A 14,521-nucleotide genomic window follows, 5' to 3' on the forward strand; every position below is an offset into this window, starting at 1 on the left:
TCACAACTCTGGCAGTGTGTGTTTTTGCAGGGGCTAGAATAGACCATACCCTATCACAGTATCTGGCAAATCCCTCTATATCCGATCCTCAGTTTCCTTGAGTCGTGTACAGCATTAAAAGCAAGTCAGCAAGGGAAATCTTCCAGAATTCACACACACACACACACACACACACACACACACACGCACACTCCACCCCAGTTAGAGTGACCAACTCTTCCACTTTGTCTGGGCCCAGGAGGATTCCCGGGACCTGGGATTTTCCATGGGGAAACTGGGACAAGTCGATTGCCCTAACCCAAAAGAGATATTTTGATTTGGGCTTAGAAGAGTCTGATTAGAAGAACAGCAAAGGGCAGAGGGCTCCTCCTCACTCTGAGTGCAATTCTGCTCATCCCGGCCATCCTCACAGTCCCTGAAGCCGTCGCAGACCAGAGGGCCGTGCTGCCTGAAGGAGCTGGAGTTGCAGGCAGGTCTAAGAGTCGCTGGAAGGAGAACAGGCAGAAAGCTCGTGAGCCTGAGATATCAGTGGGACTCCCGGATGACCAGCAGTGCCCCTCAAAACGTGCAAACGGTTAAGATGACTTAAACAAAACAAAACATGTGTTTTCTCAAAACTGACACCTCCATGAGGAAAAGCAGATGTTTAAATTTTGGTGTAATTCTTAGCACTTTGAGCTTGTCAGATGTGACTTTTGCTTGTGGAGAAATACATTAAACTCTGGTGGTTTGTTTCTTTAATTACAATTAAATGCATCATAAGATTTTAAGGAAAATAAAAATCATAAACTGTTATCTAAATTGGACTTGTCTACCTTCCTAAACAAAATGGAGTGTCCTGAGATTGGGGATTTTGTTTTACTCATCTCTGTTCTTCAGGCGCCTGATCAAATAGTAGGTGCTCACTAAAAGTTTGTTGACTAGATTAACGAATGTGAGATCTTAAAGAACAACAGACTTGTAGTCTATTGGTAAGGAAAACTCTCTTTAAAATTATTTTACCCTGAGACACTCATTCCCTGAACTAGGAAATACCAGTGTAAATCTGTTACAATTTTTCTTCTTTGGAATATTTTCGGGAATTGCCTTTAGACCAGTGACAGACACAATATAGTAGCAAGCACTCTTAGAAGGTATAATTCCTTAGACATTTCTGTTTTTTTGAAAAGTTATCATTTTTGTTATCTGCTCCTGTTTTTTCAGAGGTATGTCTTGTGAGGATCAGGGGGGAGGACGTTGCTGCCCTGAAATAGTTCATTTATTTACTCTGAGAGTATCTAGTACCTAGTCAACTCCTAGAGAATAGCTCCCAACATGGCATGATGAGATATGATAATTACTAAAACACAGTCCTTGTTACGAAGTAACAGTAGTCACTTTCATTTGGAGCATAATAGTAGGGAATAAAAATAACATAAGAAACAAAAGCAACCTCAATCACTATACAATGGTATTTATTTTCTTAAGAAATAGAAGACCCTATAGATTTAAATTGTTAATGAAGCCTAAGTTAAGAGGGTTTTAATTTGTTTTGTCAATAAAAAAAAAAGGTGTAGAGTTACAGGTTATTTTTTATGAACATTATTTTTCAGCTAGTTATATTAACTTTAATATTTCTCCAAAATATGAAAAAGATTAAATAGCTTCATCATTGTAATTGTATTGGAATTAAACTCTGGATCTTTAGGAGAAAGTGTTGCCAGTGGTGTCATATGGTCCAGTGAACTATTCTCCCCATTTTGCTCCCTGAAACTGGAGATAGATTCAGGAATTAGGTGCAAATAGTAATGAAAAACCAATACAGAGACTCTCTGCCCAAAATAAGAATATCCAATACCCCACCACTTAGTTATTACCAATGTGATGTTGATGCAAACTATACAGGTTAAAAAAAAAAATCAACTCTTTTATTCTCAACACCTGTGCTCCATAAATGAGCACGCTGAAAGTGTTTACTTCTCTGCAGATTCTGAACTTCTTTCTAGAGGGAAGATCCGTGCTTTAAAATAGGATTATGTTTAAGATTGTGGCTGCTTGATTTACTAACCATAGATCCTCATTCTCTATGATAGTATTATGCATCCCCACCCTTGCCACGGCCCCAAAGTGTGCAGAATAAACTTCCCTGCCCCTTGACTGTGGCCTCAGCTATTTGACCGATGGAATATGGCACAAGTGATGGTGTGCCAACTCCAAACCCAGGACTTAAGAGGAACCTTATATTTTTGGTCACCCCTCCTTTGCTTCTACCACTGCCAGGGCCAGGTGCCTAGCTCAACAAGGAAAAGAACCATGAGGAGTAGAACCAACCCCAAACTGAGAAGAACCAAGCTCAGGAGGCTCCACAGCTTAAAACAGTGCCACCCAGCTGAGCCCAGCCTAGATTGGTCCTACCTGAGACAACACACAGATGAGTGATCCAGGACAAACGATTGCCGTAAGCCACTGAGTTTGGGGGATAGTTTATTATGTGGCAATAGATAACAGCTACAAAGACCCAGGATATGCATCAGCAGCAACAGTGGTCCTGACAAGCTATTTATTCCTAAGAAAGTCATAGTAAAAGCTTAAATACCCACCACAGAAGAGTTCATCACTTTCATCAAAGCAGTCATTTACTCCATCACAGCGCTGGGCCTGAGGGACACATAAACCGGAGGAGCATCTAAAAGATCCAACAGGACAGGCTAGAGACAATAAGACATAGGAAATCTGTGTGGGTCCCTAAAAGTCACCAGACCACATTAACAAAGAAATGTGAATCGTTAAGTGGCTGAGTGGCAACATAGCGGTAGTAATTATACGGTTTCTCCATCAAAGCGAAGCTATAGCTGGTAATTGAAAGACCAAAAAGGAGTATTTAAGAACAAAGAAATCAAACTAATCCACCAGAAGCTCTGAGTCGACATTGCAGCCAGGTCACACGTACAAATTCCTACACCTCCATCCTTGACTCAGCAACCTGGCTTTATCACAGACTTGAAGAAAGAGAAAGCTGGAAGCTGCCTTTGAGTCCAGTATGCTCAGTGTGCCGTCTTTAGAATCCCCGGGGAATTTAAGTGGCCTTCTGGTGTTTCTGAATCCCCTATGACCAGATGCATTATTCTGAGGGTTGGTGCCTTTAATTACATGTTCAAGGGATCTCTATGGCAAAATGTATTAGGAACCACTGATCTTAGAAGTTGGACCTAGAGAGATTAATGACTGGTTTCAAAACTCAGGACTCCTAGGGCACTTCAACCAGGCTACTCATCAAAGATCCATTCCCTGGAATGGAATCTTTAATCCTGGGCTTATAGCTAAACATGATAGTACTAATAAATCCTTTCTCTCTGCCGTGGTCTGAATATTTGTGTGCCCCAGCCCCCAGATTCATATGTTGAAATCCTAACGCCCAGGGTGATGGTAGGGGGAAGTGGGGCCTTCAGGAGGTGATAAGTGATGGAGGCAGAGCCCTCATGAATGGGATGAGTGCCTGCCTTATAAAAGAGGCCGCATGCTAACACATATATAAGAAATTTAAGAAAAAAAAATGTCATGAAGAACCTAGGGGTAAGACAGGAATAAAGACACAGACCTACTAGAGAATGGACTTGAGGATATGGGGAGGGGGAAGGGTAAGCTGTGACAAAGTGAGAGAGTGACATGGATATATACACACTACCAAACGTAAAATAGATAGCTAGTGGGAAGCAGCCGCATAGCATAGGAAGATCAGCTCGGTGCTTTGCGACCACCTAGAGGGGTGGGATAGGGAGGGTGGGAGGGAGGGAGATGCAAGGGGGAAGAGATATGGGAACGTATGTATATGTATAACTGATTCACTTTGTTATAAAGCAGAAACTAACACCCCATTGTAAAGCAATTATACTCCGATAAAGATGTAAAAAAAAAAAAAAAAAGAGGCCGCACAGAGCACTCTCACCCCTTCTGCCATGCGAGGGCACAACGAGAAGTCTGAGACCAGAAGATGGCCCTCACTCAACCATGCCGGCACCCTGATCTTGGACTTCCAGACTCTAGAACTGTGAGAAATAAATTTCTGTTCTTTATTAGCTACCTAGCCTGTGCTTCGTGCAAAAGAATGGGGAGGGTGCATGGTCAGGTCAACCACTAACTCAACGGCACACGATGGAGAGCATGAGCTCCTAGGAAATACTCATGGTTTGAAATAAGAGTTAAAAATAAGATGGCTTACTAGTTACCTGTATCATTGATGGGAATTATAATATTCTGATATTCAGAAGTATAATAATTCTGAATCCAGAAGCAGGTATGTTAGCATTGGCAAAGAAGGAAGGGTCTAACTGAGCTTTCTCTCAGGACTTAACCTCATGGATTCCTAAGTGGTCAACTCTTACTTTCCCCCTTTTAAAATGGGTTGAGACACAATCACTGTTTCTCCAAGCACAGAGTGGCATCCCAGTGGCAGGAGAAGTGACTGTAGGTGGAATACAGACGAAAGCCTCCTATTTGAATTGTCATATATTTTAATTTCTACTACAAAAAATGCAATTAGATTATTAAACCTCAGAGACTACCGTTTAAGACAAAAAAAAAAAAAACGGGTTGAGAATTTCCTGAGTCAGTATCTACTCTCTCCAGCACTAATGACTTCCCTCAGACATTGCCTTTTCTGCTGACCGCTTCCTGGCCACTGTTCCAGCAGTTCTCAGTGTGAAGTTCAACACTCTGCAGGCTGCTATTTGGACTCTCCTTGAAAGACCAGTCCTTCTATGCATCAGAAGCCACAGTGAGTTGCAACTGCTGCCCTCCGATCCATCAAATGTTGGCGTAAACCTCATATTTACAAAAGCTTATGGCTAGCAAGAAGAACAATGAATCAAGAAATTGTCCTATATTTCAGGAATAATGTAAGAAACTATTTTTCAATTGTAACAAACAACGATATTATTTCTTCTATAATTTAAACTTCAGCATAATAAATACATAATTGTATGTAGTATTTATCATATATTTTGTTCTTACTATATAGTTATTTAAGTATTATTATAAAAGTATACTAGTCAATAGCAGAAATAAAGAAGCAGTTTCCATTCCTTAAATTCTCAACCCTTAGAGTCAATAAAGTGTTAGCCTCTGTTTAACCCTTCATTACGGTTTTCTAAGGGGCTGATCCCCGGCTTACGTTGACTGATGTTGTAACTGCCATATTCCACCAAAAGTGGCTTGTCCGAAAGCCTTGAACTGCACTGAAGCTGAACGTGAACCAAGGAGTTGGGCACTCGGAAAATCGTCTGGTGATCCATGTAGGAGCCGCAGTACCTGAGGAGTGAGGGTAGGGGGACACACAGCATGAGGGCCTGTCAACTGCATTCCTGTCTTCTGTCAACAGCGAATTCACTGATACTTTGGTCATTTGAGCTTCATAAACGGAGATGCTTATGGTAGAGCTGATGGTAGTTATCCATCCTATGCTAAGTGATTGTCATTGAGTCACTTCTGTCCCCTTGATTTTCTCCTCTGCTAAATAAAACAATAGCGTTACTACCAACTATCTGTTACCTGTTGCTTTCCTCACCAATACTTATAATTAGAAGAAATACAGGTTTAATTCTCCTAGGCCTCTCTCTTCTTTGAACATAAATAACTGCCTAACAAAAAAAGAATTGCCTACTCTGGCCACAAACCTCTCTGCGGGGCAGAGTGGAACCCATGAACTCAGGTTGAAAACATGCAGAGAATTCCACCAACACTTAAAGCAAAAGACAACAATCTTTCAATCTAAATTGAACTCTGATATGCACTTCAGGGCTTGTCCTTGGCAAAATTTCAAAATAGTGATGTCTATCTGCAATATTCCCCTACCTTGGTTTTGCTTTGCATCACCTAGGAGAAAATGTCCCTCCTATTAGTAATCCTTGCATGAGCACTGCCGTTAGTGGACCATGAAGTACAATTACACTGGGGCCCATGGTGAGTTAGGCTTCTGCCTTGTGTGAGCAAGACTTTCCCAGGTGTCTATTGTTTCTCAAAGGGAAACAGTAGACACTAGGCTTGAAGGGGGACGTCCTCCACTGGAATCTGTGAATGCCCATCACTCCAGGTCCCCAAAGCATTTGGGAACCACACGTTTCATGGATCAGATGTTGGCATTCAGTGTGAAGAGCACGGGGATAACCTATCATTTTACAGTTCAAAGCATTCACGTATATTTCAGGATGAATCTTTTGCAATTGGCTGAAGTTCAGGAGCTGATCGGCAGATAGACCAGCTCCTGGGATACGAGGAAGAGACAGCAGCTGCAGGTGGCCACCTGGCTAAGCGGAAGCCAGCATCTGAGAGGTGCATGAAAGCCTAGTCAAGCTCTTGGGGCCAGAGTCTACTCTAGTTGGTCATCTTGGGATCAGAAGCCTGCATTCTAAAATCATGATGATTGTTATCTGTATCTCATAGTTTTTATTGGAATTCTCCATTAATATTTACTAGAGTTTTCTTGCAAAGATTAGCCTCACTTCGACATTAAAGAGGAGTTAAGAGGAAAGGGGTCAAGCATGAAACCATGCTTGGGCTGGAGTTTACAGGGGGACAGTATGTAATGGAGCATAGTGGTGGTTTATGAAATGAAAGTAAAATAAAGCGAGAGATTGGAGAAACCCAGCAAGTGTTAGTTTACATGGGCAGACATGTGACAGGTAAGAAAACTGAGACATAAAGAGGTGAAGTAATTTGTTAAAGTTCAAATAGCTAGTAAGCAGAGGCAGCATTAGGACCCAGTTCACCGGATACTAAACCCTAGCACTTTCTAACGCACCAATAGCCTTGCCCTCCGGAACTTTGCTGGACAAAAGCTTAGGAAGGCTGTCCATTTCTTCAGGTTTGTATACTGCATTCTAGTTGCCCTGAGCACTCATACCCCACCCCTGTGTTCTCTGAATTCAAGATCACTAGGCTTCCTGGTCTCAGCATTACTTTTTCTCCCTTCTCCATGACAGACCCAAAGCCTTTAGGCTAACCTTAGCAGCAAGGTGCCAGGAATTAGTTCAGTCAGAGCCTTTCTAATGAAAAGGATGGATAATGGGAAGGGCTGGCATTTTAAATCCCATGGGTACAACTAGTATCAAAAGAATCTGATAGAATTTCAGCCAACCCACAAGACAAAATGAAGAGCTGGTCCTTCAGGGAAAGTATTTAGGGCAGAGAGCTTTCCTGGTATTTGCAGAAGGAAACTATTCATATTTTGGCAGCAATACATCATGGGTGGCAGCGGTTGCTACTTAGGGGGAAAAAGCATCTCATTTTCAAAGCACTGCTTTATTTTAAGCATACAAGCTTACAATAGATTTGTAAAGATTTGTTTTCTGGACCGCTAATTAAATACCAAAATGCAGTATCTTTAAAGCCTTGGGGCACATTCCATAGTATTTATGCATCCAATGTCATTTCCTTAGCAATCCTATTAATCATATTAATCATAGCTAAGACGTCCTGGTGTGTGGTAAGCATCATTTCATTGAATTCTTACCGAAAAACCCCACCTCATTACCTCATTTTACAGACTGACAAAGTGATTAAATAATTTGTCCTAGTTCATGTAGCTACTAAACAGCAAGGCTGCAATTTGAACCTAGGTCTTCTGCCTCCTACTTAATAGACCCTTGATTCAAAAATACTCCCAAAAGGAGTACAAGCCACATGTTAATAATGGATCCAAGAAAACCATTAAATCAGGGAGATTCTATTCCAAGTCATTGACTCTAGGATCAATGACTATTTAGCAAGTCATCTAAGAGTCTAAATGAAATCAAAGAAGGTTGTTCAGGAAAATCATTTAGAAAGGGAAGGTTTCATTCATGGAATAGCTGTGAGCAAAGAATTAGCAGACAAGTCCCTCAGGCTAACTTCACAAGTTTCCTTAGAGTAAACTGAGAAGCTATTTGGCAAAGACAGGGCATCCTGTATTTTTTTTTTAATACAAGACCTATTATAACTTTAGAAGCAAGTAAACAATAACAACAGCTAAAGGATGAATTAAGGGAGAGAGTAAGGACCTTCTAGATCAGTTCGGGAAGCCCAGGTGCCTAAATTTCTCTCAGCTTCTTTCTCCTACTGCACAGAACTGGCTAATGGTTTCTAGCTTTTGTAATCATCAGGACTTCTATTTACTATTTTCCTCCATGGCTGCAATGGTTTTTCTGCCAATTATTTTTGTAAAGTATGGAGCGTGTACATCCATAGCCCAACAGTACAGAGCAGTGATGGAAACAGGGACTTGGGAGCCATAAGGATTTGAATCCTGGGTTAATCTCTTATGAGCTGAGTGACTTTGAGCAAGTTATTTAACTCCTGTAGTCCTCAGTTCCCCTGTCTGTAAGTAGTAAAGTGCAGATTCTCTGGGGGAAAGGAATCCAAGGCTTTGAACTCCTGGGTGAGGCTTTTCATTAGATTCTTCACATATGGAAACCACTTACATGTGCTCATTAATTTCCCACCATCCGTGGTCACAGCCTTTCAAACTCTTCTTGGTTATTGAATAGTTATGGAATTTCAGTGCTATGCCGAGAGTTGATAGGGGAGTCTATGAAAAACAAACGTAAGTCAGAAAAATGACTCAATTGAAGAATATGTTTCAGACTAAGATTTTGTTACTCAGAACTCATTCCTTGGGCTTGCTATTTTAAGGGCATTTTATACTCTGTGCCCTGTGGCCCTTGGTGGGGTAGACCAGCTCCCCTGAACAAACTGACCTGAAGAGAAGAGCACAACAGAGAAGGAAGTGAGCTGCCTCCCCAGCCCACCCTGTGCTCAAGGAGCAGCTGTGATGCCCCAGTGTGATGAGCTGAGACAGATACATTAGATCACCTCTAGGTCTCAGTTTCCTCCAAGTAAGTGAGCTTAACTTTGAAAACACCCACTTGTTAGCAAGTTTACACACTTTCCTCCTTAGATGACAATAATGACAGTTTATTTAAGGCACTATTCTGATTCTTTAGATAAAGGAGGAATGAATCAGCATCCTCTTCATATTAAACCTTGATATTTCAGAAGTTTCTGAGTCATCCCTACATCTTCTCTGAAGAGATCAAACAAGGGAAGCAGCTACTTATGTGGTACGTGCACAAGTGAGCGCATACACACACACACACTCACACGTACACACACGCAATGCAACTGGCCTTGTTGTGACATTGTATGACATGCACATACGTCACATCTGATATGCCATAATTTTTGTTTTAATTTTCACTTTAGCCCAGGAATTATTTAAGAGAGAGTTCTTACATTTCCAGGGAGCAGAATTTTGGCTTCCCTATTTTCAAGGTTTTAAATTCTATCTGAGCTAGATAACAGATTATTTATTGCAGTATAGCTTTTAATTTTTTAATTTACTAACAATTTTGTTGGGATCAAATTTATGAAGGCCCCAAGGTCATTTTTTTAAAAGGGTAATTTCTGTTTTTATATATTACCAAACTCATTATTTGTATGATTTAATACTCTTCCTAGCCTTATTTATTGTCCCCCACTGTCTCTGTCATGAACCAAGAGAAAGGAAAATCTCTTATTGAAGCACTCTCCATTTCTCTTTGTACTTCATATAGGTTTTACGAGTATTAACGCTATATCCTTTGGTGCATAAATAATTGTAGTAATTAGATCGTTATGTGGATCGCCCTCTTTGTCACTGCAGATTGCTTTCCTTTTCCCACTGAACGCCGTAATTCCAGCATTGTCTGGCATTAAGGCTGTGATCCTTGCTTTCTGATTGCTTACATATGCCTAGTATGATATTGCCCATTCTTTTATTTTCAACTTTACTAAATCATTTTTTAAATTCATTTTGTCTTTTAACAACAACATATAGTTAAGTTTTAGATAATACTTTGCAATTCAATCCTACTGTCTTATTCCTTTAACAGATGAGTTTTGTCCATTGACTTTTATTGCTCTGACAGACATTTGGTTTTTCAGTTATGTCATCATATTTTATGTTATAGTTTCTTTGCTGTATGGTGTGCTTCTTTCTAACTTGTGTTTAAATATAGTTCCCCTCCCGTCTTAGTCTACTTTTGAGAGGAAATGGATTGGGCACTTTATGACCGATTTAAACATAACAACATGGTTAGGCAGGTAGTATGATTCCCATCTTATAGAAGAAGAAACCTAGACTAACCAAAGACAAGCAAATTTCCCAACGCAGACCAGAAACTCAAACTAGTCCTGCATTTCTCTGAAGGCCTCCCTTTTCTCAGCACTGCCTGGAAACGCATGTCGGGAACCCCAGAGGAACAGGATTGTCTTTCATTCATCATAAGACTCACAAGGCTCATGAGAACACATATCACACTTTTTTCACTCTTGTCATTTGGTTATTTCTTCACATTAAAAAAAAGAAAACAAGATGTGAACTGAAAGATAGTAAGTATATTTAAGGAATCAATTAAATTTTCTAGCATGAGAACATATTCCAATGCAATCCTCCACCAAGAAGCTTGCTTGGGCATTGTCACTGAGTTCCAGAGCGCTGAAACAAAATGGATTTATATGCACCCCAAGCAAAAAGCCTCTCCACAGTGAAAGGAAATATGTCCCCTTGCACACTGATTCCGCTGACACAGAATCATACACTATTCTACTTTCATGCTCAGATTGGCCAAGAGACTCTACTGATATTACCGTCCTTGATAAATGGATGGATGAGGTGCAGTTTCACAAAGGATTGCAAGCTATTTCAACAAATGAACGAGAAACGTGAAACTACTAAGTACGCTATTTCCCTCTATGTTCTGTACTCTCTGTTCCCACTGCCCAATGCTGTACCTTTGTTTTGGGAACTTTAACCAAGTAAGGAGAGGAATTCTTCTGATCTGGACCTGCTGTATTTAAATATCTGTCTAGTCAGTGATGGTAACAAAATGCAGGACATACCTTACTTTTGGTCACCCCTAACTTGCCAGTGGTTGTGTACACGTGTACACACAACACAAGAACCCACCTCAGATGAGCACTGGAAAATTATTTGGCAAATATGCTTGCCACAGAAGCATGGAAGAGAGGCTCCCTTCTGGGGAATTCCATCTATTTCCTGTGTGATATGAGAAGGTGAACTTGCATGGCCCACAGTGATCCCTGCTTATGTCTGGTGGACCTAACTGGGTGGTGCTGGGCTGATGACATCTGTGATAAAACAACTCAAGGGACTGCTTTACTTTTTCTTCTAAGACTCTAAAACAAAACTTATTATTTGGAAAACAAAAAGAAGGAAGAGAGAAGGAGATGAATGTTCAGATAAGTGAATGTTATGACAGATAGGGAAGCTGAACATCTTCAGGAGCCCAGAAAAAGAGAGGCTGTTGAATTTATTTATGGAGGGGGCGTGATCCCTTTTAATCCTACATGGGTCACTTACTATTGGAGTGGCCTCTGGCAAATGCTTTGTCCCCATTTCTGTTTCCTTATCTATAAAACCACCAGAATATTGCTCCTATATCAGAGGTATGCTTTGAAGAGCAAATAAAATTATGTGTGCTGAAAACACTGAAGTACTAAACAAATGTAGACAACATATTATAACCACAAAGTCCTTTTTTGGTTTTATTGATTTAATATCTCCTTCCTGCCCTGTAGTCTGTTAGCTCTGTGAGAGAAGGACTTTCGTAACCTTGCTACTAGGCATCCCTGTACAGTGACTGACATGCAGCAGACATTCAACAAACATTTGTTGAACAGACAGGAGAGCTTGGGAGAAGAATCAGATGAGCTTTAAGTTGGAGCAAGAGTTAATCCTTCTCAGATAAATAAGACCTTAAAAACTCAGCTAGAAGTGAGTTTGAGAAGGGAATTGATTGTTCTTCAGTAGATTTGGAAATCAAACCAGTCACTAAGAAGGATTGAGGATGATAAAATTAACTCTTGTGCAGAAAAGGTTTTATCATGACTTGAGTCAATATTTTTGTTACTTAGGTCATGCAGTTCTTCGTCATTTTTATTAAATGCAAAGATATTTAACAGGTCACAAATTATTTTTTACATGATTTCCATTGAGAAACATGATCTCTAAAGACAAACCAGAAGCCACAATGAGACAGTAGGAGGGGCGCAATCACAGTAAAATCATAACCCATAACTGCTGGGTGGGTGACTCACAAAATGGAGAACACTTATACCACAGAAGTCCACCCATTGGAGTGAAGGTTCTGAGTGCCATGTCAGGCTTCCCAACCTGGGGGAGGAGGAATTCCTAGAGAATCAGACTTTGAAGGTTAGCGGGATTTCATTGCAGGACTTTGACAGGAGACTGGGAGAAACAGAGACTCTACTCGTGGAGGGCACACACAAAGTAGTCTGTGCACTGGGAGCTAGGGGAAGGAGCAGTGACCCCATAGGAGACAGAACCAGACCTACCAGCTAGTGTTGGAGGGTCTCCTGCAGAAGAGAGGGGTGGCTGTGGCACACCGCAGGGACAAGGACACTGACAGCAGAAGTTCTGGGAAGGACTCCTTGGGATGAGACCTCCCAGAGTCCACCATTAGCCCGACCAAAGAGCCCAGGTAGGCTCCAGTGTTGGGTCACCTCAGGCCAAAGAACTAACAGGGAGGGAACCCAGCCCCACCCATCAGCAGACAAGTGGATTAAAGTTTTACTGAGCTCTGCCCACCAGAGCAACAGCCAGCTCTACCCACCACTAGGCCCTCTGATCAGGAAGCTTGCACAAGCCTCTTAGATAGCCTCATCCACCAGAGGGCAGATAGCAGAAGCAAGAAGAACTACAATCCTGCAGCCTGTGGAACAAAAACCACATTCACAGAAAGATAGACAACATGAAAAGGAAGAGGGCTATGTACCAGATGAAGGAACAAGATAAAACCCCAGAAAAACAACTAAATGAAGTGGAGATAGGCAACCTTCCAGAAAAAGAAATCAGAATAAAGATAGTGAAGATGATCCAGGACCTCGGAAAAAGAATGGAGGCAAAGATTGAGAAGATGCAAGAAATGTTTAACAAAGATTTAGAAAAATTAAAGAACAAACAGAGATGAACAATACAATAGCTGAAATGAAAACTACACTAGAAGGAATCAATAGCAGAATAATGGAGGCAGAAGAACGGATAAGTGACCTGGAAGACAGAATGGTGAAATTCACTGATGGAGAACAGAATAAAGAAAAAAGAATGAAAAGAAATGAAGACACCCTAAGCGACCTCTGGGACAACATTGAACACAACAACATTCGCATTATAGGGGTTACAGAAGGAGAAGAGAGAGAGAAAGTACCCGGGAAAATATTTGAAGAGATTATAGAAGAAAACATCCCTAACAAGGGAAAGGAAATAGCCACCCAAGTCCAGGAAGTGCAGAGAGTCCCATACAGGATAAACCCAAGGAGAAACACCTTGACACACATAGTAATCAAACTGGCAAAAATTAAAGACAAAGAAAAATTATTTAAAGCAGCAAGGGAAAAATGACAAATAATATACAAGGGAACTGCCATAAGGTTAACAGCTGATTTCTCAGCAGAAACTATACAAACCAGAAGGGAGTGGCATGATATACTTAAAGAGATGAAAGGGAAGAACTTACAACCAAGATTACTCTACCCAGGAAGGATCTCATTCAGATTCGATGGAGAAATCAAAAGCTTTACAGACAAGCAAAAACTAAGAGAATTCAGCACCACAAAATTAGCTCTACAACAAATGCTAAAGGAACTTCTCTAAGTGGGAAACACAAGAGAAAAAAAGGACCTACAAAACCAAGCCTAAAACAATTAAGAAAATGGTCATAGGAACATACATATCAATAATTACCTTAAACATGAATGGATTAAATGCTCCAACCAAAAGACACGGGCTTGCGGAATGGATACAAAAACAGCACCCATATATATGCTGTCTACAAGAGACCCACTTCAGATCTAGGGACACATACAGACTGAAAGTGAGGGGATGGAAAAAGATATTCCATGCAAATGGAAATCAAAAGGAAGCTGGAGTAGCAATAAACATATCATATAAAATAGACTTTAAAATAAAGAATGTTACAAGAGACAAGGAAAGACACTATATAATGATCAATGGATCAATCCAAGAAGAAGATATAACAATTATAAATATATATGCACACAACATAGGAGCACATCAACACATAAGGCAACTGTTAATAGCTATAAAAGAGGAAATCGACAGTAACACAATAATATTGGGGGGACTTTAACACCTCACTTAGACCAATGGACAGATCATTCAAAATGAAAATAAATAAGGAAACACAAGCTTTAAATAACACAATAGATATTTAATTGATATTTATAGGACATTCCATCCAAAAACAGCAGATTACACTTTCTTCTCAAGTGCGCATGGAAGACTCTCCAGGATAGATCACATCTTGGGTGACAAATGAAGCCTCGGTAAATTTAAGAAAACTGAAATCATATCAAGCATCTTTTCTGACCACAATGCTATGAGATTAGAAATGAATTACAGGGAAATAAAAATAAAAAACACAAACACATGGATGCTAAACAATACATTACTAAATAACCAAGAGATCAC

General features: G+C 40.5%; 1 protein-coding gene across 4 annotated transcripts in view; it reads right to left on the bottom strand.

The window, feature by feature from the left end:
• The window catches only part of TMPRSS7 (transmembrane serine protease 7), a 51,137-nt gene that overhangs the window by 8,757 nt on the left and 27,859 nt on the right, over nt 1–14,521 (bottom strand). For all 4 annotated transcript variants that reach the window (XM_067738917.1, XM_067738916.1, XM_067738914.1 and 1 more), the window contains 4 exons: nt 8,433–8,539; nt 5,150–5,286; nt 2,580–2,687; nt 375–485 (listed from right to left, as the gene is read on the bottom strand). In XM_067738917.1, coding sequence (XP_067595018.1) covers nt 375–485; nt 2,580–2,687; nt 5,150–5,286; nt 8,433–8,539 — 463 coding nt within the window. The remainder of the gene's footprint in view (nt 1–374; nt 486–2,579; nt 2,688–5,149; nt 5,287–8,432; nt 8,540–14,521) is intronic.

This window comes from Pseudorca crassidens, chromosome 5 (assembly GCF_039906515.1).
Source record: "Pseudorca crassidens isolate mPseCra1 chromosome 5, mPseCra1.hap1, whole genome shotgun sequence".
In the NCBI taxonomy this organism is placed as follows: domain Eukaryota; kingdom Metazoa; phylum Chordata; class Mammalia; order Artiodactyla; family Delphinidae; genus Pseudorca; species Pseudorca crassidens.